Genomic DNA, 27,917 nt, shown 5'->3' with positions numbered 1-27,917 from the left:
AAATACCCTATCTCTATATTGCGAAAATTGAAGATAGTCAAAGTAATTTCTATTTAGCAGTGAGTACTGCATTAGGTTAATTTTTGCCGTGCTTTGATTTCTTAATCTAAAAATACTATTATGTTATTACTTACTTCATGTCCTTTAATATAAAAATCATAGTGTGAATTATAGGTAGATATGTTTTCTTATTTGCGAGTGAATACACTATTAAATAGGAATTGACTTTACTAACTTATAGTTATTGGAACAGAGAAGTAGTATATTTGATGAGTTGTTTTCAAGATTTCTAATTTTCTAATTGTTTTGTATACGATTATGTTATTTTAGATTACATTCTATTAAGTTTAGGGACAAGGTGAGGCAGTGGTGGATGACTTACTTCTGATGCGTGAGGTCCCTATTTCGATCTCAGTGAACGACAACGTGACCGTGCCTTTTCTCTGGTTACACACGATTCCACGAACATGGTTCTTTCAACAAGTCTTCCATCATCATTCACTTAATTTAATGACTTTGGACTAAATGGCAAAATCATACGACGTTAAACTGAAATATGTAATTTTCTTTATACATTTAAGTGCAAATTTTCTTAAAATATATTATATAAGGATGTACCTTCTCAATATTTTATTAAGGAATTATACGTAAAATCATAAAATTCCTTAGTTAAATTGCACTTTGTGTATAGGGTGTCTTAACATTAATGCTCTGGTTTAATATAGTTATATCAAAGAAAGTTTTATTGATATAAAGTTTAATTTTATCTTTAAGTTGGTTTAAAATTTGTAATTACTCATCGAAGTTTGCAGCACGATGTTTGGTCAATCTTTGGCTATAGGTTTTCTTAAAGTGGTAGAAATATATTTTTTTACTTTCTCCAACATCTTTGAAGTAACGACAGTTTCTACTCTCACAGATTGTTTCAAAGCATGAAAAGTTTTCCATGCCATTTGTTTCTAATCGTCCCGTTCCACCCTGATAAAGTCAGTGATATCTCGTTTTACCTTTATGATTATTATTTGCTTTACATCGGTCACCCTTTATAATATCATTAGAAGTGTTCCGAGATCCTGATATTTCTATGCACCAGAGACTTGTAATAGGAATAATGTTTATGTGCTAATGTATTATCTTCACATATAGGATAACATGTGCCTCGAGTTGACTATCTACTTTTGCAGTATTGAGCACAGAATACAACACATCAGTTCACAGATGTCTCTTTTATCATAAATCTGTTACATCTATCACTGCGAGCCAAAGATAGTTAGACAATTTCAAGCTGCATAATAAATTTCATTCTAAATCCTTAAAAAAACTATTTTTTCAATATGTCCATTACTAGGAAGAAAAATTTAAAAGGGAGTGCATCCGATTCTAACACGAATAACATGAAAATTGTTTCTGTTAGTTTGATAATGAATATAATTTAAGTTTGATAATGAATAATTTGTTTCTAAAAATTCTAAGAACTTATTTAGTACTTTCTTCAAGTCTAATGCAAACAAACTGATTAGCTTTGCTGTATTGACTCTCCTAATATAATTAGTTCTGTCGAAATATTAGTCTCAAAATCATGCGGAACACAATAAAATGAAAAATGTACAAGGCATATTTATTATTGTTATGTTTTTCCTAAAATAGTAATAACATATTCCACATTATTTCCGTGCTTAAGAGGACAGCCATAGTTAAAACATACGTGTGCGGATTATATAAAGTAAATTATTATTATTATTATTATTATTATTATTATTAATATTAATATTATTATTATTGCTGTTATTATTATTATTATTATTACAACAAATTAATAAAATAATAATCACTACTTTTCATTCCATATTGCAATATAATTTAATCAAATACTTTATTTTTTTTCAGAAACTTGCAGGAGGGATTTTCGTAAGTTGATAGGAACATGAATTCAAATCATAGTTCAATAACTAAGATAAGAAAAAAATACAAATTCTTATTTGTTTTTATTTCTTGTTATAAAGAAAAAGTGTAAGTGTATAATCAGACGTGAAAACCAACCAATTTTTTTCGTATTATAGACTTAGGAAGTGTATTTTAGTTTTGTAGTATTTGTGACTATTTTTACACATTTGAGGAAAAGTTACCTGTATTCAGGACATTAGCTAACTTACAGTCTGTGAATGGAACACGCACAGAAACACCCCCATATATATATATCACATCTAATAATAATTATTTATAACATTAAACATAACAACCGCATGTTTATTGAAATTGTTAGTTTATTTCTGATTTTCGTAATGCCTATTTAGTATAACAGTTGATTGTTTAAAATCAAGGTTTGAGCCATATAGAAAGTTTATATCTCATTATTTAAATGTTGAAAAGTGGACATTGAGTTTAGTATACAATATAAAATTTTACTACATTTCATAATTGTATTAGCGATATTCCTTCTTTACAAAAGTTTTATTTTTAGTCTAGTATTTCAAAATATTTTTCAAATAGGTAAATTTGTAATTTCTTAAACTGTGAAAGTATTTATTTTCAGTTCTCATAAGTTAATAATTTAAGATATATACAATTACAGAAACTCAGACGATTTTCTGTCTAATTGGTTCTGAAAGAATTATTTAAAAATAAAGATATGTTTATGCTAAAATGCAATATAAGGATTTAAAATGTCACTATAGATATTTCACTCTACCTCAACGTCGTACAAATACATCATTTCTTACAAGAATATCGAATATTAGAATACGAAGAAAGTTTTTCTTTCATTTTCCTTCAGTTAGTGGCTAGCGATCAGTACGTTGTCTAGAAATCAATACAAACTGTACATAGTACTTCAAGTATTAGGTTTATATTCATGCATTTTAATTATGGCGAGTACGCTTGGAACTTATTTAAAAATTTGGTTTTAATGATCAAGCATGTACATTCAAGATATAATACTAAATAATATTCATCTTTACTAACGAAATAGGTTCTTCTAAAAAGTTAAAACACACAAAATGCCAATAACGAAAATGAATCCTGCAACAAAATATACATGAATGGATTCCATAATGAGTGCTGAACCTCATATTTAATACATGCAATATCATCAAAATCATCGTAAATATTTTACGATTCAAATATCTTAGTTACATATTTCATATGTTATGTTTCCCTTGGAGATATCAAAAAGAATACATACTTTGCAACATTTCCATTATCGTAACAAATGATCGTTATTCATTCCTTCATTATTGAAGACTGTTCTACTTAATTCAGTAAATTTTGACCATATAAAGTTCTTTCCCGATACGTAAAAGAATGATAAGAAGTTAATCATATTAGTTTTCCGATAATTAATTGCCGAAGAACACTATGATATAAACCGAAATAGCAGATACAATTTTTGACAAATGTAAGCAACAATACAAATGGGGGTTACACTGTCAACTAATTAATAGTTCATTTTCACACAAAAATTTTTATTCTTTACTTGACCTGTTCAAAAGCATTATATTAAGAAATTAGATAGATAAATATAGATATATATATGGGTGGGTGGGTTTGAACATTCTTTTAGTTAACTTCTTTAACGTCAACCTTATTGCACACACATTCAATTATTAAAATGCATTACATAATATTTTAGATAATTATTGCTAAGTTTGCAATGGTATACTTATACTTCAATAATTTAAACTTACTAAAATAATGAGTTAACTAGTACCAACACATGCAATTACATTATAATAGGTACATTTCATACTACTATTTCTTGCTATATTTTAGGGACAAGGAAGAAGATTCTTTGAAGTAAGTATAGATCATCTCTAATTAGTATATTTCTTCATGTATGTTCCATTCTTTACTGGAGCAAAATAACTTATTGGTTCAGTTGATTTAACTGAAAATTAGAAATAATATAGTTTAATATAATTTTAGATTTTTATTTTATATATTATAAAAACAATCGTTTAGGTAGTTCTAGTTTTATCTATCAATGTTAATTTTTAAGTTAAATAAAGTTTTATTCATTAATATTGAACGGTAAAATATGTTATCCGTTTCATACAATGATAATATATGTTTCTTCTTAATTATTTTAGAACGCTATTTGTAAATTATTTACTAAGTTCTTATGACTTTAGCTTATACTTAAAATATATCATTATTTTTTAGTTTATAAATATCCATAAATCGTACAGCTTCCTTTAATATGAGAACATCTCTTTAACCATCTTTTCCTGTATATTGTATTTTAAGATAAAATATATACACTACGACATATACAAATATAAATACGAAATTCAGATAGATGCAAAAAAAATCGTTCTGTCTACATGGATATAAATGAATATCCCGACAACTATTTGTTTGTGTGATCTTTCAGTAGTTAACCTAACGTTAGTTTAGTTTTATAACATAATAGTTTATGCTAAGCTTTAAATTAATCAATATAACTATGTGCATTTTCGATCAATTTCCTACCCCCCCAAAAAAAAGAGCTTGTTCTTTGTAGGTAAAGTACGCAACATTGTTTTAAATTATATAGTAGAAACAAAATAATTTGTTAGAACTTTATGTATGGTAGTTGAATGGCACAAAGTCACAATATTTCTATATTGTGAGAAAATAACTTACAAGCTCTCTCTGGATGTTGTCTGGGTAGCACACATGCCTTTGGGGCAGAGATTTGGAATTTTTTCCTGGCAGATCATTGAGAATTTTGAAATGGCAAAACATTCAACATAACATAGAGAACCAGGTTTTCAACAGGTTTTGTACCAAAGAAAAGTTAAAAAATGATTCCAAAAATAATTAATTATAGACTAATGAAGAAATTAAGACAGCGAATCACGGCACACTAACGAAAGTGATATTTCAATGTTAGGTGCAATTGTTATATACGATTTCCACACACATCCTTTATTGAGTTGCACACTTTGTAAATCTATACATTTCAAATTAAGATATTAAAGTTTTGCTTAAAATTCCATTCCATCGAATTTGTCAAGCAAACCATGAAGAAAACAAAATTATTTTAATGTACTACATTTCATATTGTAAATGAGGGTTGCACATAGAAATGCTACATATTTCATCTTGACAACAGAAAACTCGTACACACTTCATAATATGAGAATCCTACATAATATAGTATAAAGCACTTTATAAACCATTTTATACCATTGTTACATAGCTATCTAGCAAACTTCTAAAATTATCCACAAAAGGATGTTCATAAACTGGGTTTCAACTTAGAGTCTGAAATCAATCCTTGTAGGAAGATTTAATTTACGCATATGCTATTTCAAATGCATGCATATTATTTATACCATTTATCAGAACTCTATAATAAAAATAGTCATAACATTTCACTTCATACTTCAGATAGATTTAAAAAGTGGGGAAAATAGTTCTAGGTGAGATGAACAAAATTCTACCTTGACTTTTCTAGTATTAAACATACGGTCTAATCTTTCCATTTTTTATACTGTAGGGTTCTGGAAGTTCAGCAATTGACCCTGTAAGTATATATACGTACCATATAAATACTTTCTTTATTTATAGTTTACTATAGCTGGAGTTCATATACGTTTGTATTTTTAATGATTCATCTCTACACTGTACGTTGATAAACTGAGACTGAGATATTTTTTCTCTAATGTTTTGAGATTCGTAAAACAAACAAATTTTATATTCATTTATTAATTACATTTATGAATATCTTTGTGGAAAAAGTATATATACATTTATGTACTAATCATTGAAAAGGAAATTAGTATTTAAAAGTAGCGAGCCACATTTCATTTCCAAATTCCTAGTAAAATAACATGGCGTTAAATATTAATATTTTAGATTTGCAATAAGATGAAACATATTCCAGAAGCTTGGAGATTTACTTTCAATATACAAGGTGGGACAAAAATAAGCTAACAGTCGTGTAATATTTTTGGGGGAAAGAGATCCAAATTGACCATGGATGATGAAGGGAGGTGGCGAAAAGTAAAAGTGACCACAAACTTCGCCATTTTGAAGTTTGCCCTTGTTAATATAATTTTATTTCTTTCCATTGGAAAGTAGGGATGCTGCACACGCTTTAAGACAGTTTTATAATAATGAGTGCATGGGGTTGTCCATTTTGTCATATTGCTAACCGCTGATGAATTATGCCGCATTATATCATTGCAGATTTCACTGAATGAGCAATGGTTCTGACATCCCACGAATCTTTTAACGTTGTCCTGATGTGCGGAAATCGCATTTATCGTGTTATTGCTGCACATCGTAAAGCAATACACTTCGGAGAGTTGCCCATATCGCAAAATGAGATGGCCAAAGCGATCAGCAGATTACAGGAGAAGTGTTCTGTGGAAACATACATCATATTGGTTCTCCGAAAACCTTAAAGTAGAGGAAACCACAACCGTTGTCATCGCATATTTCCGTGTAAGGCCCCAACGTAGGACAAGGTATTCATCCCAGGAATGTGGAGTTACTCCTAATTCCGTTTCATGGATTTACTTTCCACTATCAACTCTCAGTCATACAAAATACCGCTTCGCTATCATCTCACAGAGGACGATCCCGAACATCGGATACAGTTTGCATTGGGCAACAGCACAACGGACAAGAAATCAAAAATCCCCCTTGGCCGTGCTGTTCTTCGACGAGGTAAATTTTCACGTCAATGGAGAAATAAACATAAAACTCATCGCTACTGGAGTGGAAATAATCCTATTTGGGTGGATACATGAGGGATGGTTGATGATCAGAATATTATAGTATGCGGAAGTATTTCTGGCATAGGTTCATTGGTCCATTCTTGATTTATTGTACTCTGCATGCGAACCAACACCTACGACTGCTGAACGAGGATATCCTGCCTCCGGTGTTGTCGGAGGACACATCATATCTAACGCTCCTTCACCTGCGTGAAGCTCCTCCCCCTTAAGAACTTAGTATGCAAAAATACCTGGGTCAACAGTTCCCAGGAGGTGGATCGGATATCGGTGTTAGCTGAAGTGGCCGAAACGTTTTCTTCCCTATCGACTTCCACCTGTGGGACCACCCTATATCTATGCTATACGTTGTCAAGACTTGGAATTGACAAAATTGTATTTAACAAATTAAGGATGTATGTGTTTCTATGCGTCCAAAAACATTGCTGGCTGTACATGTTGAGTGGAAGAGGCGTGTGGCCTACACCGTCTTTGCACATGTCACTTCCATAATATGTTCTCATTGTATGAAGGGGTAAAACAGGAAACTTATCAACGGCTAGTGATACAACAAAATGGATCGAAAGACATGTGCAGCATTCCTACCTTCCAATGTGAAAGATTAAAGTAGTGTTCAAAGGGGTTACTTCAAGATGGCAGTCGTGTTGGCCACGTGTGATTTTAGGTCCCACGCTATGTCCAGTGAGGGTCTCTAAGCTACAAACTTACTGCTAGATGATTTCCATCAGAATTTTGGCCTACCCTGAATTAAGTTCCAATTTATCTACATCATCATGCAAATGATTATACAAATAATAATTTATGTGTTCCGATATTATACTATCATTCGTAGTAATTTTACATATACCACATTTTCTAATATATGATAAACGCAAATTGTAAGACTTCTCAAATTTTTCGTATTTAAAAATTGTGTACACTAGGTTTATCTTATATTAAGAGGAATTTCATTGAAATGGACGCTTGCTGAATAAATTATATAAGTGTACCTATAATTTTCTTTTTTTTTTCAGGTATGTGTAGTGCCGTTGAAAGAGCGGTTTTCTGTAAGTAAATATGATATTATTCCAATATTATAAAATTTGTTCATTTTGAAAGGTCAGTACCGTATTTCATTATGACTTGGATATACACAAGTTTCCTCCCAACTAGAATTCTGAAAAATTGCCATCACTTCAAGTACGTGAAAGAGTGACAGTATTAGTGTAAGGTGTATCCCATTTTCCAGAACAATTTGCGCTACAGAGTGTAACCATTTGACAATGTGGTTCTACCACAACGGAACCAGAGAAAACATCACTTATTGAAATGCAATCACACAGCTTCCCTCGCCACAAAAAGTTTCACTGATAAAGTTGACCTAGGAAGTGCTTGCAAGATTTGCCTGGAATAAGAATGATGTCACACTTACAAAATAGCAGGAAAAAATAATGCAGAGCGCAAGTTTTTAATACTCAGGAAACTGAAACAGAAATTGAATGCGAAATGCTAAGGAATATTCAAAGAAATTAATTTTATTCTTTAAGAGAGATGCCAACATCCATCGACCCCTCAAAAAAACAATTATATTGCACAATATAAAGTTTAACTCTCCCCATCATATTCATTTTTACCCATCTATTTTCATCAAATTATAACTTATTCCCCAAAACAGAGAGGACACTTAAAAGGACAGCATCTTTTATTTGATAAATAGGTGACTGCCGCTAAGGAAAACCTTTTAGACTTTAAAATATCAGAGAAAATTTGAGGACTGTGCAAGGAAATGTATTGAACTTCGGGAAAATATGTAGTACGACTATAAAATTGTAGCATTCCACGTGTGCTGTATCTGTCAATATCACTAAGTGGGCGAGGAAGACATATAAATATCTGCTTTCCAATGAAATAAGTGCAGAAATTGGAAAATATATATGGACATAGTTATGACTTTGTACTTCATCAGTCAAAAATTCGGTTGTAATTGTACGGACGACCAGGGTTTTGAATGATTACGCACCTGACTGTTCTTTCATGTACTTTTGAGAATTTATTCAAAACTAGCAGCGTTCACCCCGCTTCGCTGCGGTCACCCCGGAACGCAATAAACTTTGTTACTTAGATAATTTTTACTTTTTCGCTTTCAAGTGATATGATAAAAACCATAGAAGATTGCAGTAAATGTTAACATTATATCGCCTGTCATTTATGTTAACCCGCCCCGCTTCGCTGCGGTCACCCCGGAACGCAATAAACTTTGTTACTTAGATAATTTTTACTTTTTCGCTTTCAAGTGATATGATAAAAACCATAGTAGATTGCAGTAAATGTTAACATTATATCGCCTGTCATTTATGTTAACCCGCCGAGTGACACGGTCATGCGTTTATTTTTACCTATGATGAACTAACAAAGGATTTGTACGTTATGGACACTTGAATGGTCAATTATCTCAAGACACTGGTAATTAAAAATTAAAGTGATATGATAAAAACCATCTAGGGTCCAAATCCTAATAACCCCCCAAAAATGAAAGAAATTGGTTCAGCCGTATTAGCGTGATGAGGGAACAAAGGATTTGTGCGTTCTCTTTTATACATAAGATGTAGATCTTAGAAGATACACATTTTTCCAACGGATTAGTCTAGAATTATCTAACAACTTCATCGCGGAGTAAAAACACACCAAGTTTCTTTTGCATAGAGGTAATCGATGATAGACCGCAACATCAGTAGATCATCGTAAGTATCGTTTATTGATTGATTAGTTTGAATGTGTTGAATCTCATCGTCGTAAGAAATTTCAAAATATGATGTTATTTCATGAATATCGGGTAATCAGCTATAAATTTCAAATGAAGGAAAAATTCTTGACGTCTAACCACACATCTTCAAATGTTTTCCAAACTGAAAAAGAAAAAAAAACAATTGTCCTAATGTCAACAGCATGCCGTTTAAAATCAATCAAAAGAGAAATTTCGTGGGAGGGAGAAGGAAGGGGATAAGAACGCAGAACATATGATAAACGTTAACATATCTTTAATTATGCGATACTTTTATTTTCCATATTAAAACGCTCACTCTGAAACCTATTTATTAGGTAACAAGTATTAGTTTACATTGCAATATTACACATTTTTAATTAAAATTTAAAAGGATTCTTGCGTACTGTACTTATTTCTTCATACCGTGCTCAATACATATTTCTTTTATTTTATTGTAAAATTTTCTCTCCATTTCTCTGATATAAGTTAAGCATAGGGAATTGAATTCTCTAATTTGAGATTTTATAACAAACAATCTTTCGTAGTTTAAAATGACACTTAAAATGACATCATAAAATTACAATTTCTCACTTTTAAGGAATCATGAAATCAAACAGCACAATTCGTACATACGACACACTGACTAAATTCAAAATTTACAACCATACGGAAGTTGGGTCGTTGCCCATTTTGAGAACTGACAGTATTAAATATGTAACTTTTTTGTCTCCTCCTAAAATTATAAACTGAATAGAAATTATATGTTTAAGTAAGACCCTACAAATTAACATAAAATATATAGTAGATTAAGTCATCACTACTTTATTTCAATATTTACAATAGAGTAGAAATATTGCTAATACACGCAAAGCTTAAATACTATAATCACAATTCAACAGCGATATCACTTTAACAGTCAAACTACGAAGAGTATTTCAAATGCCCTGATATTCGTCAAATATATAACATTGTTGCAAAATGTGTAAATAATTTTTGTTATTTTGCGCAATGATATTCCTTTATTCCCTTATAAACAAGGGGAGAATGTATGACTGACAAATATTTATTTCATATGGTTGTATTGTAACATATTTGAATATCTTTTCATTAAGATGGTCACATATATATTATCTGAGAGGACTAAAATGATTATATGTATGTGGGACTAGCATACACGTTTGTAAGAGATAAATTAGTTAAACTTTTGTACCATTTAATCACAAAGTTTGGAACGATTTTCATCACAGTGCTAATTAGGCCTATAGTGTTTATCGAAAAAACGCATAAGAGTTTTTTTCGATATATTATAATGTTCCTATTCATTCCTAGATCATATGAGTTACATTGTTATTTTAATGACAAGTAAACACGTCTGTCCACTTTGCTTCAATAAGATACTAAACTCATAATCAACATTGAAATTATAAATTATAATTCCCTCCTTAGTGTATCACGTGATCAGATTTTAAATAGTTCAATCTTCTCCATTGTAGCGTTCGAAAATAACCAATTTTCTAATTTAACATTAACATATTGATTTGGACGTTTCTTCTCTAGGTTCGTCAGCCTGGAAGAAGGCTATTTGTAAGTATTATCCTTAAAATTTCATATTTTGAAGTATTCATTACATAAGCTCTTACATTTACACAGTACAGACCTACTTCTTTCGTAAGTGATCAACGTCATTGATGGGAATTGTGCTTCCTGTCTGCATTTACAATATTTTTATATTTTCTTGTACCCTGTCAAATAAAAGATCCCAATTAATTTGATAAATGCATTATAAATAATAAATAAATTCTTCTGAACGACGCTTTCTGCATTAAGGTAAATATAATTTCAAAGAGAGGGTTATAAATTTATATTATTAAAAAGTAGTGCACATAGAAGTCACAATATACATAAATAAGTTGGCTTCGTTGCAATCAGAGGTTGTTTCGTGACCTATTTTTCAATGTGTAAATACTTTATGATTGAAAAGAAGCTAGGAAAGACTCAGCATGATCTAAGTGCTATCTAGGTTAAAATTTTAAATTGTAAGGTATTCACGTAAATACTTTCAAGTTGTTGCCATTATAATGATTCACGGTAGGAAAAATTATGTTCCAGAGTTGCAAAATACTGACATTGTTTGAAAGAGTTATGATGATAGTTTTTGTAAACTAACAACGATTTTCTTTGTTTCAGACATCTCTTCAAATGCAATTGAAATTGTCATTTAGAAATTGTTATGAATCTCTAGAATTTATAGGAAGGAATAGTATTGTAAACAATTAAGCCTGATTTGCTTACAATATTATTATTTTTTTATCAAAATCAGTGCATTACGTAAGATGTTCCCCATACTTGCCTCATGAAAGAAACAATTAAATAATATCACATTTACATACTCGTTCCTTGTTTCTGATAAGTTTAAGTCCAACTAAAGCTTGAATATATATAGTTAATAATGGAAACTTTCAAAGACTATGCTAACCTAGGTAATATGGCATTAAACTACCATACTGTTTCAGATCAGCTCTGAAACTCTTGGATTGGAAGCATAGCCTCGGAATATCTAAATAAATTAATATTGTACCATTTGTGCTGTAGTAAGATAGTGTTTTATCAGCAAGAATAGCAAACAAATTACGCTTCGCAGTATGTTTACCAGAAGCTCCAAAAAAGATGTGAACAAACTATTCATCTGGCTATCATCGGAGTTCGAGTGAACAGGAATGTAATAAAAATTCGCAATACCATCTCTAGCAGCATGCACTAATTTGCAGCAGTGTTAATGAAAATAAATATCTTGCCGATAGTCTGTTGAAATAACCGCAACGTCTTTGGTAGTAGCAATTCCCAAGGAACTGGAAGAATTAAGGGTAGTGTGTCCCACAACATAATAGAAAACCTTATTTTTTTATGATACATTGGCCACATGTAGTAGCAAATATTCATTGAACAACTAATACAATGAAGTTTATAAGATAAATGTAATAATACTCGTTGGACAATTTTAGTCCTTATGTGTTGAATTATTTTAGTCAGCCGTGCATGTTACCGGTAAGCTGCTTTCTTGCTGAAAAATTGTTAGCTATTAATTAGCAGTTTAGTAATAATAAGTCGGTTGTGATTGTTGAATTTTTTCATTTACTGTCGCATCAAATCTTATGCGTTGCAAAATAGCTGGCGTTTTGGTAAATAATTGAACTGGTTCTACCAATTATATGAAGAAGCCAATGGTAAATTAAACTAGTATTTATATATATTATTCTATGTTTTCACGAGTTATATGAAGTACCATTGCTTCAGAGTATTGTGAATGTGAGTTTTCTTTATCCAAATTGAATAAAATGAAGCTATTGGACACTCGTAGGCAACCCAGATTGCACATGTTACCATGTGGTAGTAACGGTACTTTTTGATGCACCTGTAATGTGCAAGCGAGAGATGTCGGTAATGTGGGGACGATTCACCACTATTGGTTTATTGGCCAAACAGAAAAATACAAAGCAAGACACTGAACTATTAAACGTGTATTCATAATAAACTGAATTTAGTGTTATTGTGTTGTTTGTGTAGCATCTGTGAGATATATTATATTAGATGTGAGTGTCAGGCTTTTGCACTGTTGTAGGCAGGTTTCTAGTTGAATAGTACATACTGTCACGCCATGTAGATTTCCTTGTGATGGAAACAACGCATAGTATCTCAGTGTAATATCAGAGTAATAAATGTTACAATGACAAGTACAGTGGATTTACGAGTTCGTAAATGTCGCAGTTATCAATGTGTCACTGGATAGATCTCCATTACTCTTTCCGATTATTTTTGTTTCTCACTCACTTTCAGGAAGCAGCCTGAAGATTATATACTAACGAAAAGTGTTGGAATGCAGTAATATTGTGTGCAAAATTTGGCTGTAATCTTCAACGTGCTCTTGAGATTCTTTGAGAAACAAATAGCTTATTACAATGAAATATAATACCAAAATACATAACGATAGAAATCAGATTAATAAGATTTTTAAAATATAGCTAATAACTAGTTTCCCAAATTGTAGTATTTAAATAATTAAGTTAAAGTCTTCAAGTTCCCCTAACAAAAACTCAACGACAAGTATAACGTCTACAAAATGAAAATAACATATACACTGAGAATAAGGAGCTACATGGATTGAGCATAACTTGGTAATAAAATTGAATTAAAATTCCATTACTAAAACTTACAATGAAAACATGAAAACATATGTACTAAAAGACAACCAAATAATATAAAAGTAATAATAAGGTAACATAAGTAACAAGAAAATACCGATAACATATGACTTGAAAGTATACTAAGGAAATTACGTTGTGGCTGAAACGAAGTCTTTCAGAAGACCCGTAATACCGACAATATACCGCAATTTTTGCATTTACATTATACCGTGCGAATAACAATCCTGGATTCTTCCCTATGGACGCTGAACGGTGTGAGGAATCATAATGTATTTTGCTATATTGTTTCCATAGGTGAGTCACAACTTAAGTAGCGATGACGAAAGCGGCGACCATCTTGAAATCCACCATCCATCTTGAATTCGGATTAGGTTTATCAAATGAGAAAAGGGTCATATGCAATATCATTGTACATTAACCTTTTGTGAGGAATACATCTGTGCAATCCGTTTTAAGATATTTGTTACTTATGTAGGAGCTCTGACATGTTAATATCTGGGCAAACTTGTCAGAGATGGCATTATAGCATATGACAATATGACCTTCATTGCGCTGCATAAAAAATCGGAGTCTTTTTTGTTAGTCCTTCTGCACGAGTACCATGGTATATGGGTGAAAAGGGAACACTCCTTCTCAATACATCCGCAGAGATGAGCTACATTGTTGATTTTACCTCATACACAATGGGATTCAAACAGTAACAGATAAAAGTCAAGAGGTGTGAGATCAGGAAACTGTGGTGGCTCTAACATAAGATCCCTTATACCTATCTAGTGACCTAAAATCTGTTCACCCAGAAACTGTCTTACCTCAGTACCATAGTGAAAAGGTGCACCGTCCTGTTTGAAGAAATGTGGGAAATCACAACGTTGAGGATTCAGCAACGTTGGAAACACATAATCACGGAGCATCTTAAGGTTTATCTCCCCATTAAACATTATCCCACGATTCATGTGTCCAAAATCCCAAACCATACCATCACTTTTCCATCACCAGCACCTTTACCAGTACAGGGAGCCACCACGACGGATTTGAATTTGAGCAGTAACGTTGATAGTGATTGTTTACCTCGCCTTCCCCATAAAAGTTGGTTTCGTCAGTGAACAACACGTGTCGTAAGAAGTTTGGTTACTCTCGCACTAATTAAGAGCCCTTTTGCAAACTGTAACCGCCAATCAGTGTGACTCTCCGAGAGCTGATGTTGGAACCTTAGCTTGTGTGGGTGCCATTGTTGTGTCTGCAACACGCGCAGGATTGAACGCTTACTGACATTGGATATTGCTGATTACCGGCGCGTACTGCGATGTGGACATTTCCCAACAGATGCCACAATTACTGTTAAAGTTTCTTCGTTGGTTACTGTTGTTGGACGTCCACAGGGTGGCTTGTCTGACACAGAACCTGCTAAACGAAATTTTCCGATAACTTCTAAACAGTCACTTGTGAAATATCATTTCTCTCAGGATACCGGGCATTGAAGTGAGCAGAAATCACACTGGTAACTCGTCCACCACCCATTAAGCCAATATCAATCCGTTCCTTTAGTGTAAGTGCTATTGCGGATGACATGCAACGTTAAAGAAAATTGATCACCATCTTGCAATGTTAAAATTGAAGAAATTATAACTCCTACATAAATACAGATGTCGCAAAACGAATTTCAAAAGTGCATTCCTCACAAAAAGCCAGTGTGCAATGATGTGCGTCATAACCGTATACACATTTGAAATACTTAACCAATTTTCAAGATGGTGAATTTCAAAATGACTCCGCTGTTGCCATAGTCACTATGAGTTATGCTCCCATGGATAGACACTCTTTACTAAACGACATTATGATTCATGACACTGTTCCACTTTTATAGGGGTGTATCCAGACTTTAGCCTATCCTGCATAACATCACAATAATATAAAAAGTGATATAAGTGAACGTAACGGAAGCAGAAGTTATAACATTGGAACGGCAAGTTCAACTAAGAAGTTCAAGAGCACTAAAGAATATAACACCAATTCAGATTATGAACTGTACCCTTTTGTAACCAGGCCACACAGAAGATAAATACATTTTTTTAATCCACTCAATAGAAGAGTTTAAAATTGATATACTATATTTATATAATAATTGATAACCAAGATTCTGAACCATTTGTGGTGTTCCTGATTATTTGTATATTTCTTATGATTGTAAACAAACTGAAGACGTTCAAAGTTAAAAATGTACAGTAAAAAAGACATTTATAACCAATAATGATGAGCATATAACTTACTATTAAATTTAAAGGATGAATTTACTATTGATCTTATTTTATAGAATAGTGTTGAAAAATAATATTACATCTGGTGCAGAGAAAGCAAAATAATGTGTTAAATTTATATATAATATGTTCTTAAGTTCTTTTTATCTAATTTAATATAATTGTTACAGGAAAGATTGCCTGTGCTTCCGAGAAGAGAACACCATCATCAACACGTTTGTATTTCTATCGTATTTTATTTTTATCCAATTAAATATGTTTCGATTATCTTAAATTCATGGATGTTGGAAAGCTACTGTTATATATGGATGTAGTACGTCAAATCTAATTAAATCAATTAAAAATAATTTTGAAGTAAGCCCATCAAGAACAGTACGAATTACTACAAAAGGTTTTATGTCCAGCAGGTCATATAAATTAAGTGCTGTTTAATTATACATGTCTCCATTTCCAACTATCTTGTCCGTAGTTTGTCGACTAACCTTTCTGATATAAACAGGGTTTTTCAGAACAAACCGACAACGTTTGAAGGTGATTCCTGACCCCAAGATAAGACAAAGAATGTAGACCAACCTGTTAGCACAAATACTTTCTCCGCAGTTATTGGATGACAAAAACATGAAAAAATAAATGTAAACGCAAATAGCTCCCGAAATATGGGATAACGCAGTAGGGTCAAGACTTTATTTAGGTACTAATACGTGAACTATCCAAAAATACATGTTTCTCAATCCCAATGTACTCACGCAAATTTTTTTTTTATAAACGGAATTTCGCTATTGACATATAGTTTGAAATGCTGACTAACTAGCTCTATAAAAATTGTTGAGGAAGTACCGTAGGATTCTTAAACGTGGATATTTGGAAAGGGCACATGCCATTTAGTAAGTGAAATCTTAATCCAACTATGTTAGATAACATATTTTTGGAACTATGCTTCTTGAAAGTTCGTTTTTTCGTGTTTTCGGCAGGCTATAACTCCGAAAGGTATCATTTATGGACCGAGGTTAGTCTATACTATTTGTCTTATTTTGGTTTGAGGAATCAGCTCCCTTCAGATTTCATATGTGTTTATTATCTGAATCTTTCAATAAGCTTTCAATAGAAATTGTATAACCTCATATTCTTGTGGAAATGTTGCGTTCATAATAATGGGCATGACATTCAACAAGTTTATTGCATACTGCATTTTTCATGATATTATTTTTGACCTATTAGAAGCTTCAAAACTCGCAGACTAAATAGAATAATAAGCAGACGTGAAGTAAGTAACGGTGATCTCTTGCTATTTGTCTAGGAAATTTATGAGTTACATTTCCATATTTAACATAACTTCTTCTCGTAACTAATTTACATTTCAATATTCAATAAAATGCGGTCTTCTTACTTCATTAGCTTTCAATTCATTTATTTGTCATAAAGACCAAACTGACAGTTGAACTTTGAATTTTTATACCTTAGTAATTCGTTTCTTCAATGTCAAAGTGAATATAAGTGACATTTATTCTTTGGTTTTAACATCCGATGATTATGCCCTTTAAAGCTAAAGGAGACGGGTGACCTAAGCGAGATAAATGTTGATGGAAGAATTGTTGGAATGGATTTTTTTAAGGAAACGAGAGTATCCCAAGCAAACTCAAGAACATGACAACACAGCACAAAGAAGTGAATATAAAATATACAGTAATTGTTACAAGAATTTTCATTCATATGTGGAATTGATTCATTGTGAAAATCATATTAAATACTTATTCAGTTTAAATATTGTAACATACATTAAATGTGATTTCACTTTTCTATATAGGTTAATCTTCGATCTGGATCATCCACATCAGTAAGTAATTGATAAGATGTATCAACAAGGATCTTATGTAATAGGATAAACATTACGTAGAAAATTGCAAAATTTTTTTTTGTCATAATACATTCTGGGTAATAATTTCCGGAGAAATGTTGAACATATGCCTACTAATAGTTTTGCAATCATGACTTGTAACATAATTAAGAAATTATTCGAGGAATAGTAGTTTATTCACGTGGATTTTAAAGCTGTTATTTTCCTATTCAACTATTTCTTGATATTATGTTACTTAAGGTTGCGTTAACATTTAAATCGCTGTACCAATTGCTATATGTTTATTATTTTACAATAGTGTTTAATTATTAAACAACAAAATCCGAAACAATATCGAATCATGAGAAAGAAATATGATGCTAATATTAAACTGAAGACGGAAATTATTTTTTTAAAAATAATATGTCACACAATATATGGATCTGGTTACTAATTTTAGTTCGTTTGTAGGAATTCGGTTGGGTTGCTATTAAAGTCGTTTCTTTCAATCCAATGAAAGTGAACAAACAACATACACTAAAGGGTAAAGAAACGAATACAATTCATGAAAAAGATAAATAGCAAAATTATATCTAGGGAAGTCAGACAATTGTATTCACAGCAATGAGTATGAAGTTCTAAACCATTATGCAGAAGATTCATATTTCTCATGGGTGAGCAAAAATATCATAGTTTAGAAACCACACTAATCGTGATTATACGTATGTTACTGATTTTAAAATTTATGAGTTTATTACTTCCATTATATTTATCTGTAACTTATTATATTTGTTTGCAGAGTATCATACACATATTCCTTTTAGTTTTGGAATCTTAAAGACATTGATTAATCTACAGAAAAAAATAGAATCAACTATATTTCTATAAAGAAGACATGCTCTGAAATTGAGTGCTAACACAGTCATTTATTCCATACAATTGGGAATCCACATTGACACCAGCAACTATGAAATCAACTAAACAATATGAACATTAATATATTATCTAAATAGAGTATAGGGCATAGTATATTTTATGCTTTATCAACATTACACAACTCTAATAATTGTACCATTATAAAATCAATATATAAAATAACATATTGATTAATGTACACGTGATTATATTAGTCTCTACGTTACCACAGCGGAAATTTTCTTGAAGTAAGTAAAAGCTAAACAGTGTAAACCATTTAAAGATTTCAAGAGTTGTTAACACATTTTTAGTACTGAAATCGTTTGCTACGGCTGTACAAGCCAAACTCAACTTTAATCTCAATGAGGTGTAGTAAAATATATTTTGTTTATACTGCATATTTAACGAGGTATTATTTCGTTCTTAGATATCAGTAGGACACATTATCTTTTTTTAAAAAATCTAGTTTTATTTACATAATCTAGAATACAAAACGAAAAATGAATTGAAATCTTTAAGTTTAATGCCCCACGGTTATGCCGGTTAAGCGAAAGGAGACGGTCATAATGAGAAATGAGAGAAATGGTGACATGAATAAAGTGGGAGGAAACGGGAGAACCTCGACAAAACCCACGAGCATGGTGTTTGTTCACCACAAAGTCCACATGGCGCGAGCTGGGATCGAACCACGGACCCCAAGCACCGGAGGTGAACGCACTACCACTGATCCACCGCACCTCCTAGAATACAAAACGAGTGTTATATAATGATATACAACATTAGTAGAAATCAAGCATATTCATTTTATAATTATTGTTTCTTAATAGTAATAAGAATTTATTAGAAGAGTTTCACAATTTTTAGATACATAAGTAGAATTAAATGTACAAACTATAACATCACAATAGCATAAACATTTTTCAATATTTCTATTGAAAATAATATGTGCTGTGTTTCTCTCTTCAGGGTGCCTTCACATATGCACAACGCTTTTCCGACAAAGTAGCAGTAAGTTGTAGATTAGAACATGCCTTAACTTTTGTATATACTTAACGCAACCTTACAAACCCATTCGAAAGTTTTTTTTTTTCGGAATAAATAAGCCGACAATGCGTGATGGTAATCTGAAGTATTGACTTGTTTTTGAAAGAGGTGTAACATACTATTTTAAGTAATATCTATAAAAACATATTTGAACCCAGTGTTATAAGAAATTAGGTCACGATCTAAAAGTAAGACTTATAATAAAATTCTAAGTGTTTTTGTACAAATAAATCTACGAATAAACACATCGAACATTGTCTATAAGAAACCACTGTATTTGTTAATTTTAATTTTTAAACTAAACATAACAAGATACTTTGCAATGCTGTACGATAAAAGTATATAATAGCACAAACACGTAGCAGCTTTAATACACTAAGTATGTCTTGAGCTGTAATTCACTATTTCTGGGTACTTTGGAGTTTGTTACCTCTTATATACCTTCCGAAGATCGAAATTACAAAAGAGCAAATGGATGACGTAAAATTTGAAACGGACAATACACAAGATATTAGAAGCAGGTCATTGAAGCAGAGAAGAGAATATTAGTGAGGAAATGGAAATAAGAAAGAGAAATCTTGCAGGGCGGAGAAAAAGTTGTGAAAGCAATGAATGATTTCCGATACATAAAGAATGAGGAACTAATTTGCTTAACCCTTAAGTACTATGGACGAAAATAATCACGTACTTACTATGGAACGGTCTGTCAGACCGCATTGTAGTTTCACATTTCCTGAGTAGTAGTTTCATTGCTTATGTTTAAAAATGATATCCTACATATCTTAGTTGCTTATAGAAAAGTAAAACATAGTAATTTCACGATGTAAAAAAAGCTTTATATTTTTAAACAATGAGAAAGAGAACATAGTCAAAATTTGCAACAATGCTTTCATTGTTATACTTAAATTGTAATTGCTGAAATATTCAATTTTTTCTCCGTTTCTATGTAGTCAAAATAACACTAATTTAAAATACACTGTTCTTATAGATGCACTGAGAATAAAAAAAAGCAGTAATAACGGAGAAAAACATGGAATTTTAGCTTTTTTAAACTTACAGGAAGGTACTGTTATAGTTGTACTCTTACAATTTTTTTTTATTTTTTTTATTTTTTTTGTAGTTTAAAGGTAATGAATAAAACTTATTTTTAGTTCTTATATGATGGAGAAAGTAAAGAACTTTACGTTTTGACAGTAACGAAAGTAACTTTTCTGACAGCATGCACTATCTTCAGGTAGGCACTTATATCTTCTTTTTCTGCACTGCAAGGAAATCGGTACCCCACACTTCTGACACGAATGCGTATCTTTGCTTTGCGCTTACAACTCAATTGACAGAAGACTATATTTTCCTTTTGAACTCCTTATGCGCGATGGTGGGAAACTCACTTTCAAGCTCTTGATTGAAAAAATCAGCTCTCGTGACAGATGTCCGATGAAAAATCTACGTACTTTGTGAGGACTAACAAGTCCTTTTGCCAACGTATTCATGAAATCACGTCTTGTCATCACTGCGGACTTAGCGTAGACTTGATGTAAGACATACGCATTGACACCACACGCAACATCCACCAGCATAAAGAAAATTGTCAATGGCTATCGTCTTGTTCGACGACTTGATGTGTAATCTGTACATTTTTTGTTTAGAGTATACACTCCGCCTTTACTCATGTTATAAAATGTGATTATTTCAGGTTTTCCAGTCTCTGGGTCATTATTTGATGTGTGGTGCAAGACGTGCCACACGGTAAGACACAAAAACTGCTAATAATCAGTAGATAACGAAAGACAACTGATCAGCAAAATACTCACGTAACTACTATAGTACGTCTCTGAGACCGCTCGACCCCTCCAGCGCCGCACACAGGGCATCAATTATAACACGGACTTCACAATACATAACCATTTGCTAGACAGGAAGGTAGACGAAAAGATCCACTTGTAGTAGTGAGACTGTGGAAAATATAATGATACGAAAAGTCGCAGCGGTCTGAGAGACGGTCCATAGTACCTACGGGTTAAAGAAAAAGAAAGGAAAATTAAGATGAAAGAAGAAGAACAAATGAAAAAATGAACACAAACAAGGTTAATTAAAGGAGAATAAATGTATTCTGCAATATATATATTTGGACAATTGTGCAGCTAAAATGTGAAAGTGATAACTCACAAGAGTTTCCTTTTAATGAAGTTGCGGATTCTATTTGAAAGTTCATCTCTGGATGATATGTAAAAGCTGACCAACTGCCAGGTAGCAAGAAGGACTGGAAGTGTGATGAACACAAATTAGGTGTTAGTGGTTTGACAAATTTCATAGTTTTGCTCAGTGTGTTGTTCTGTTTATTATAAACCAGAACTAATAGAAAAGACCTTTATAAGTAGGTAGTTTTAGTGGAAAGATGAATGATGTTACCATATATAGGAACAATATAAAAATATAATGAAATGATAATAATGGATGATTGGTCTGCTTACGCCTCATCTAAGTTATCGAAGAATTATACCAGCTAATATTGTATGAGCTTTATTAATTCGGGAACGTGGTCGTCCTTATGACATATACCTCGTAATTCGAAAAGAAGAACACATTGAAAATGTATCTAATTTATGACATAACTTGATACACATGTGGCACATTACTGTGTAAAGGTCATCTGCCCCCAGCTATTAGTTCCATTAAATAACTACAGCTGTGCCAATGTTGCTGAGGACAAAATAATGACTCCATAATTGCAGACGTGGTGTGGGCTGCAATATACAAAACGAGAATCTATCTTTGCAGAGTACTGCGTATCCGCTGTAAGTAAAACAAAACGCCGCTTCGTCGCAAGAATATTTATAATTCGTAACCAGGGATTGTAAATAATGGACCACAAATTTGATATTTGTTATATAAGGAATGCTATTCATGTTGAATGCACCACACAAAATTTCGAACTATTGTACTCATGTTGAATGTATAAAATAAAAGTTGGAGCTTTCTTCTATCCAGCAATGAATAGATTGTGTCTCTGCCATTCATTTATTTTTTAAAAGATATAATCTTATTTTTGGGATAAGCCCGGATAATTATTAGAAAGAAAAATGGTACTTCTATAATTTATTGCCTGGGTATTAACATATACTTTTGATATTGAAGATGTCACAAAGTTGAAGCTCTGCCCCCTTTTAAATCTATCAATTATTCATGTGCAAAAATTACATAACATTATTAATGCAATAATGTAAAGTTACAAATCCAATACTCAACAATGCACTTGCTAACACCTAAGGTAATATTTTAGTCAGTATTGCTAATGTGAAAGGATATGTTCAAAAATATGTTTCCTTAGGATATATATATGGTTAGATGGTTTTAGAACAAATAATTTACTAGGGAAAAATATGATAAGTCTTTTTTACTTTTGTTCTTAACAACCAAGGAACTTCATGTGTGGTAGTGTTCAAGTTTATAACACGAACAAAATTGTACCGTGTCCTGCAAAAACGAACCAAGCGCCACTTTCATACTTTTAAGAAAATTACGTATAACTTTTGATGTCCAGCATTAATGTAGGCGTAATCGAAAGTGAAATTATGTTTCGTTTTATGGAAAGGTGTTGGTTTTCCTCTCCTTTCGATTGTGCAAAACGTTCTAATGCTTATCAGGAACCAATCGTCGCATTTACGTAGATTTTCAAACTTTGGCGCTTGGTTCATTTTTGCATAACACGGTACAGTTGTCTCTTTGGTGAACATTCTTTCCAATTCTAATAGTTTTATCTATATTAGCAATTTATCTAGTACTTTGTCTTGCTCTTTGGCTAAAAGTGGTGAGAAACAAGTAGCGCAAAGTCACGTATTTACCTTGAATGGTGAAGGTTCTCCTATACAAGAGAAGGTTTCTAATTCATTGCTACCACTTAGTGACGCCTTGCATGGTCATCCAAAAGAAAGATGTGATGCATAAGGTGCACAGGTCGTTCTGTAGAAATAGCATATTTTATTGTTATCAATGGGTAAAAATACTGTATTCCAGTGTATCTTACAATCTCCGTAATTCCTAAACGCAGATAGAGCATCACGTCTGAACTTTCAGCAAAACTGCGAAAACGTTATCATCACTATCTCACCATTACGTCATCGAATCACTGATAGAGTGTTCTTCCATTAGTCCGAAAAGTTCTTCCACCTCCGTTTCTTTTCTTTTTTTTTTTTTTTTGGGAGGAGAAGGTAGGACAACTTACTTTCAGACATACTTTGTATAAATAAATAATTGTGAGGAACCTGAAAACATGTATGATTAAATGTTGTGTTTGTTACTTTAGGTCGCAACAAAATCACGAATCCAATTGCCCCCTTTACCGAAGTCGCCATCTGTAAGTATTGTAAATTAAATTTGATGACATATTTATAACTATTAAGCATTCGTGTTTCGTAAATATACGTTTATAGTAACCTTTAGTTAATTGAATCCACGTCTGTGTCTTAAATAATGTAAACAGTAGCATTCTGTAAGATAAATAGTAAGGGAAAAAGTGTAAATACGTACAACACTTTCATTGTTTAAATCTAAAAGAAATGGGTCTGTTTCTTTTTTTATTTTTTCATAATACCTGCTCCAAAAGCTTTACCAGTTGTACAAAATACATAGAATCCATAATCGTTAAAATCTAAATAACGTATGAGTTTGCATGTGGCAGTAATTGACAGTTCGCACTTACTCGTATATAAAAGTTTGTTACATTTCTACAATTTGATGATATTTATAGTAAAATTCGTTTTTTATAGTAAAACATATAACATTCAAAAGAAATGAAAACATTACGATTCCAAAACGAAGAAAAACGAACATTGTTTCACCCCTATTTTAAGAACCAAAAGCAGTTTTTCTACCGAGTCATCAATATTATTTATAATCCTTGTCATGGTATCGCTAAGATGTTTGAATTGATTCGTATAAATTTCCGTTTATGTTGCTATATGGTAATAATTATGTGATGCTATTGAAGATCCTTATAAAGTGGAAACTCCTGAATTAATTAAGACCCGTACAAAAAGACTTCACGACATACAGTTTGAGAAAAAGAGGCGTATTTCCTATATATGCACTTACAATGTCAATGTGAGGTGTCTTCTACCTAACCAGTTACATTCAGCTTGGAAGAAAGATGATTTTGTTTTATTTGCAATGCTCAATTAATTTTGATTCACTGTTACTTTCCAGTATCTTTATATAAAATAATTCTTCACTATTAACAATTTTGTATGTAAGAATGTATTCAAACTATTCTATTAAGATTGAGAATATGAAATACATATTTCAATTCAAAAGTTTAGAAACGTATTATGTATTATGTACAATCTATAGTAAGAAACATATTAGAAAACCATTATTAATCATAACAATATATATATTATGATTTAATGAAATGGAATGTTTCAGTAAATGATATTATTTAATAGCTTAAAGAATATAACACAGTATTCGCTACAAAAATGAAGCAAAACAGTATTGTTAGTAGTATGCACCCGCCCAAAATGTTAGTGTCTTTCTTTCTCCAAAGTAATAGTGTAACATTTCGAATAAGTATATTCAAACTTAAATATTGAGTCACTGTGTTACAGAGAAAACTGTATAGTGAGTCTGATATCAGATAAGGAATTTAAAGCCATTGTCTGCATACAAATATTTTAATAAAATATTGCAGTTGCAACAACGTATATAGAGAAGCAATAACAATGTCCAACTTTTAAAAACAACAAATTTTAATAAAATGTCAATGACACCCACCAAGAAAGTAGTATTACAGTATTTTGTATATTAATAAACATCTACACTATTATACTTTATTTATAAACAAGAAACACGAAATAACAATATTATTAGCCTATGGTATATAGCAAATTAAACGTATTAAAGTTGAAGTTTTGATAATAGTAATTAACGTAATTAGTTCAATATTTCGTCATTTGAAAACATAAATGGTTAAGATAAATCTTACAGATTTCGAGAAAAAGAGTAATTCAGTTCATCTTTTAATTATTTATAGGAAGCAGTTAACTTAGTGGACAAGATATTTGATACTCTTGAGCAGGTATCAGATACTGCATCCAAGGTACAGTAGTTATTCTGAGTTTTCTTAGTAATAATTTAAACATTAGTATTGTTAAGTTTCTTGACTTTGGCCGGTACTGGGACTAACGAGTTTTATCTTTGCTTCTTAGTTTTCAGCTTGAGTCTGAAAATATTTCTTATATCTTTAAAATTATCACACACACACACACACACACAAATATATATATATATATATATATATATATATATATATATATATATATATATACATATATATCTGTTGTTGTGTTAGCACATTTCTGAATTTCGTTAAAGTACTTAAAACTGCTGTAATGGGCACAACAAATATTTAATTATTCAAGTGTTGATTCAATGAATACTTTATTTATAAATTTAATGATGATACTGAAGTGAAAATGTAGGATAAGCAATTATACTGATGTTCAAGCTAAATGTTTTATCTGTAATTGTTACATTATTTTTCAGTATATCCAAAGCTACAGACCTGATCTGGAGCAATTACGACAGGCCTTTCTTGCTGAAAGTAAGGTATGCATTTTACAAGTTTTATTTCCTTTCCAAGCATATGTTTACTTGCCCTATTTACACTATTTACTGCACGGCATATGATCAAGACCATGAATTATGTCTTTCTTTGTGTTTTCCATCGTGTATAATTTCCATATATTCCTTGTTTCATTCTTCATGCCATCATTTCTTCCTATTCAGGTTCTCTGTACTTTATACTTTTTTTCCATTTTACGGTTTATCCGCCGCTGATAAAGGCATCTAAATAAAAAAAATACGGAGAAATGAACAGAATACGACGAATTATCATCATGAGAGTAACACTAAAGATAGTGAAGGTCATTAGTGTAGTTCGTTTAATAAAGGAGAAAACCAATGTTAAATTCTGGATTATATGAGTTCGCGGTTTGATACGATGCGATGTGAATAGGCAGTTGAGCATAATATCTGGGTGCCTACTCTACCTATTACATTATTAATTTACGTACGATGTGTATCCTGCTGAAAAGGACAGAAATACATAAATGTAAAGAGGAAACTTGTAGAAGTGGAGTTGCGTGTGAGATAAATGTAGTGAATTGGGACAAAGTTTTGGATGATATAATATGCTTGAGGGGGCATAAATTTGTCAATTCCATGCAAGAAGTGGGACATTTGATGTTGCAGTAGAATTGTTATTATAACGAAACTTATCGGGATGTCACAAGATTAAAGTACTGTGTTATAAGATTAAAATACGAAGTGGAAAGCGTGATCCGTATTACATAATACTTAAGAAAAAACACATACCGAAATAAATAGCTTTAATTGCTAGTGCGAAAAAGTTATGATGCGTGCCGCAGAACTTTGCGTCAAACGATGTATGTTTTATGCCGAATGACGAGTTTTACCACTATCCACATTTTGTGCTTATACTCATTCTCTCTGACGCACCTGACTGCTACAAACACACCCCTCGTTGTCATCCTGTTGAACTTCAGCTCTGACTTCTTTAGATATCATTCATGCTTTTTGGTGGGCACCCAGAACAAATTAGTTCGTTTTTAATGCACTCTAGTTCTTTGTGCGCACATCCACACACTGTGTATCAACTCAGCACTCGTGAAATCAATCTGCATCTATTGACTGAGCTCATCATTTAAAAGCACTTTCTAAGGTTTAAGAGTGTACGTGATGCTGAAAGAAATTCTTATTCCCCTATTGAATGGTTAGAGCGCAGGAAAGGTATCTTCGATGTTTTTTTTTTTTTAACTGTTAATGTCCTACGGCCATGACCTCGAGAAAGGTCTTCAATCAACAACGCCCCAGAAGCATGAATGATATAAAGTATGATTATATCCTTCGCCAATTTTTAGTAGGAGTTTCGAAGCTATATCCTACATCACAATGAGAAGGTAAGGTTTCATTATTTTACGGCAGCACGGTTTCGTGCATTATGCATGATTCCATCACTCAGCGACTCCCGCAAAGCTTGCCCCGTGCAATACAGTTTTGCACTGAATTACCTGTGGGTTCAGAACGTATAGAGACTCTCTCTCAGGTAATTGCCCAATCACTCCAATAAATGCACTCAACATTACCGTCTACGGTATAGATTTGGGAGACTGCATCCGTTAGAAC

At 32.0% G+C, this 27,917-nt stretch overlaps 1 protein-coding gene across 1 annotated transcript in view; it reads left to right on the top strand.

Annotated features, from left to right (window-relative positions):
* The window catches only part of LOC145661491 (uncharacterized), a 159,234-nt gene that overhangs the window by 106,191 nt on the left and 25,126 nt on the right, over positions 1–27,917 (top strand). The window contains exons 27-37 of the mRNA XM_081726808.1: positions 1,888–1,908; positions 3,769–3,792; positions 5,480–5,506; positions 7,736–7,768; positions 11,023–11,049; positions 16,093–16,137; positions 17,727–17,756; positions 19,638–19,679; positions 24,019–24,069; positions 25,744–25,809; positions 26,256–26,318. Coding sequence (XP_081582934.1) covers positions 1,888–1,908; positions 3,769–3,792; positions 5,480–5,506; positions 7,736–7,768; positions 11,023–11,049; positions 16,093–16,137; positions 17,727–17,756; positions 19,638–19,679; positions 24,019–24,069; positions 25,744–25,809; positions 26,256–26,318 — 429 coding nt within the window. The remainder of the gene's footprint in view (positions 1–1,887; positions 1,909–3,768; positions 3,793–5,479; positions 5,507–7,735; positions 7,769–11,022; positions 11,050–16,092; positions 16,138–17,726; positions 17,757–19,637; positions 19,680–24,018; positions 24,070–25,743; positions 25,810–26,255; positions 26,319–27,917) is intronic.

This window comes from Thermobia domestica, chromosome 10, assembly GCF_964235325.1.
Source record: "Thermobia domestica chromosome 10, izTheDome1.hap1.1, whole genome shotgun sequence".
NCBI lineage: Eukaryota > Metazoa > Arthropoda > Insecta > Zygentoma > Lepismatidae > Thermobia > Thermobia domestica.
The sequence above is the reverse complement of the archived record's forward strand: the minus strand, read 5'-3'. Positions and strand labels throughout refer to the sequence as shown.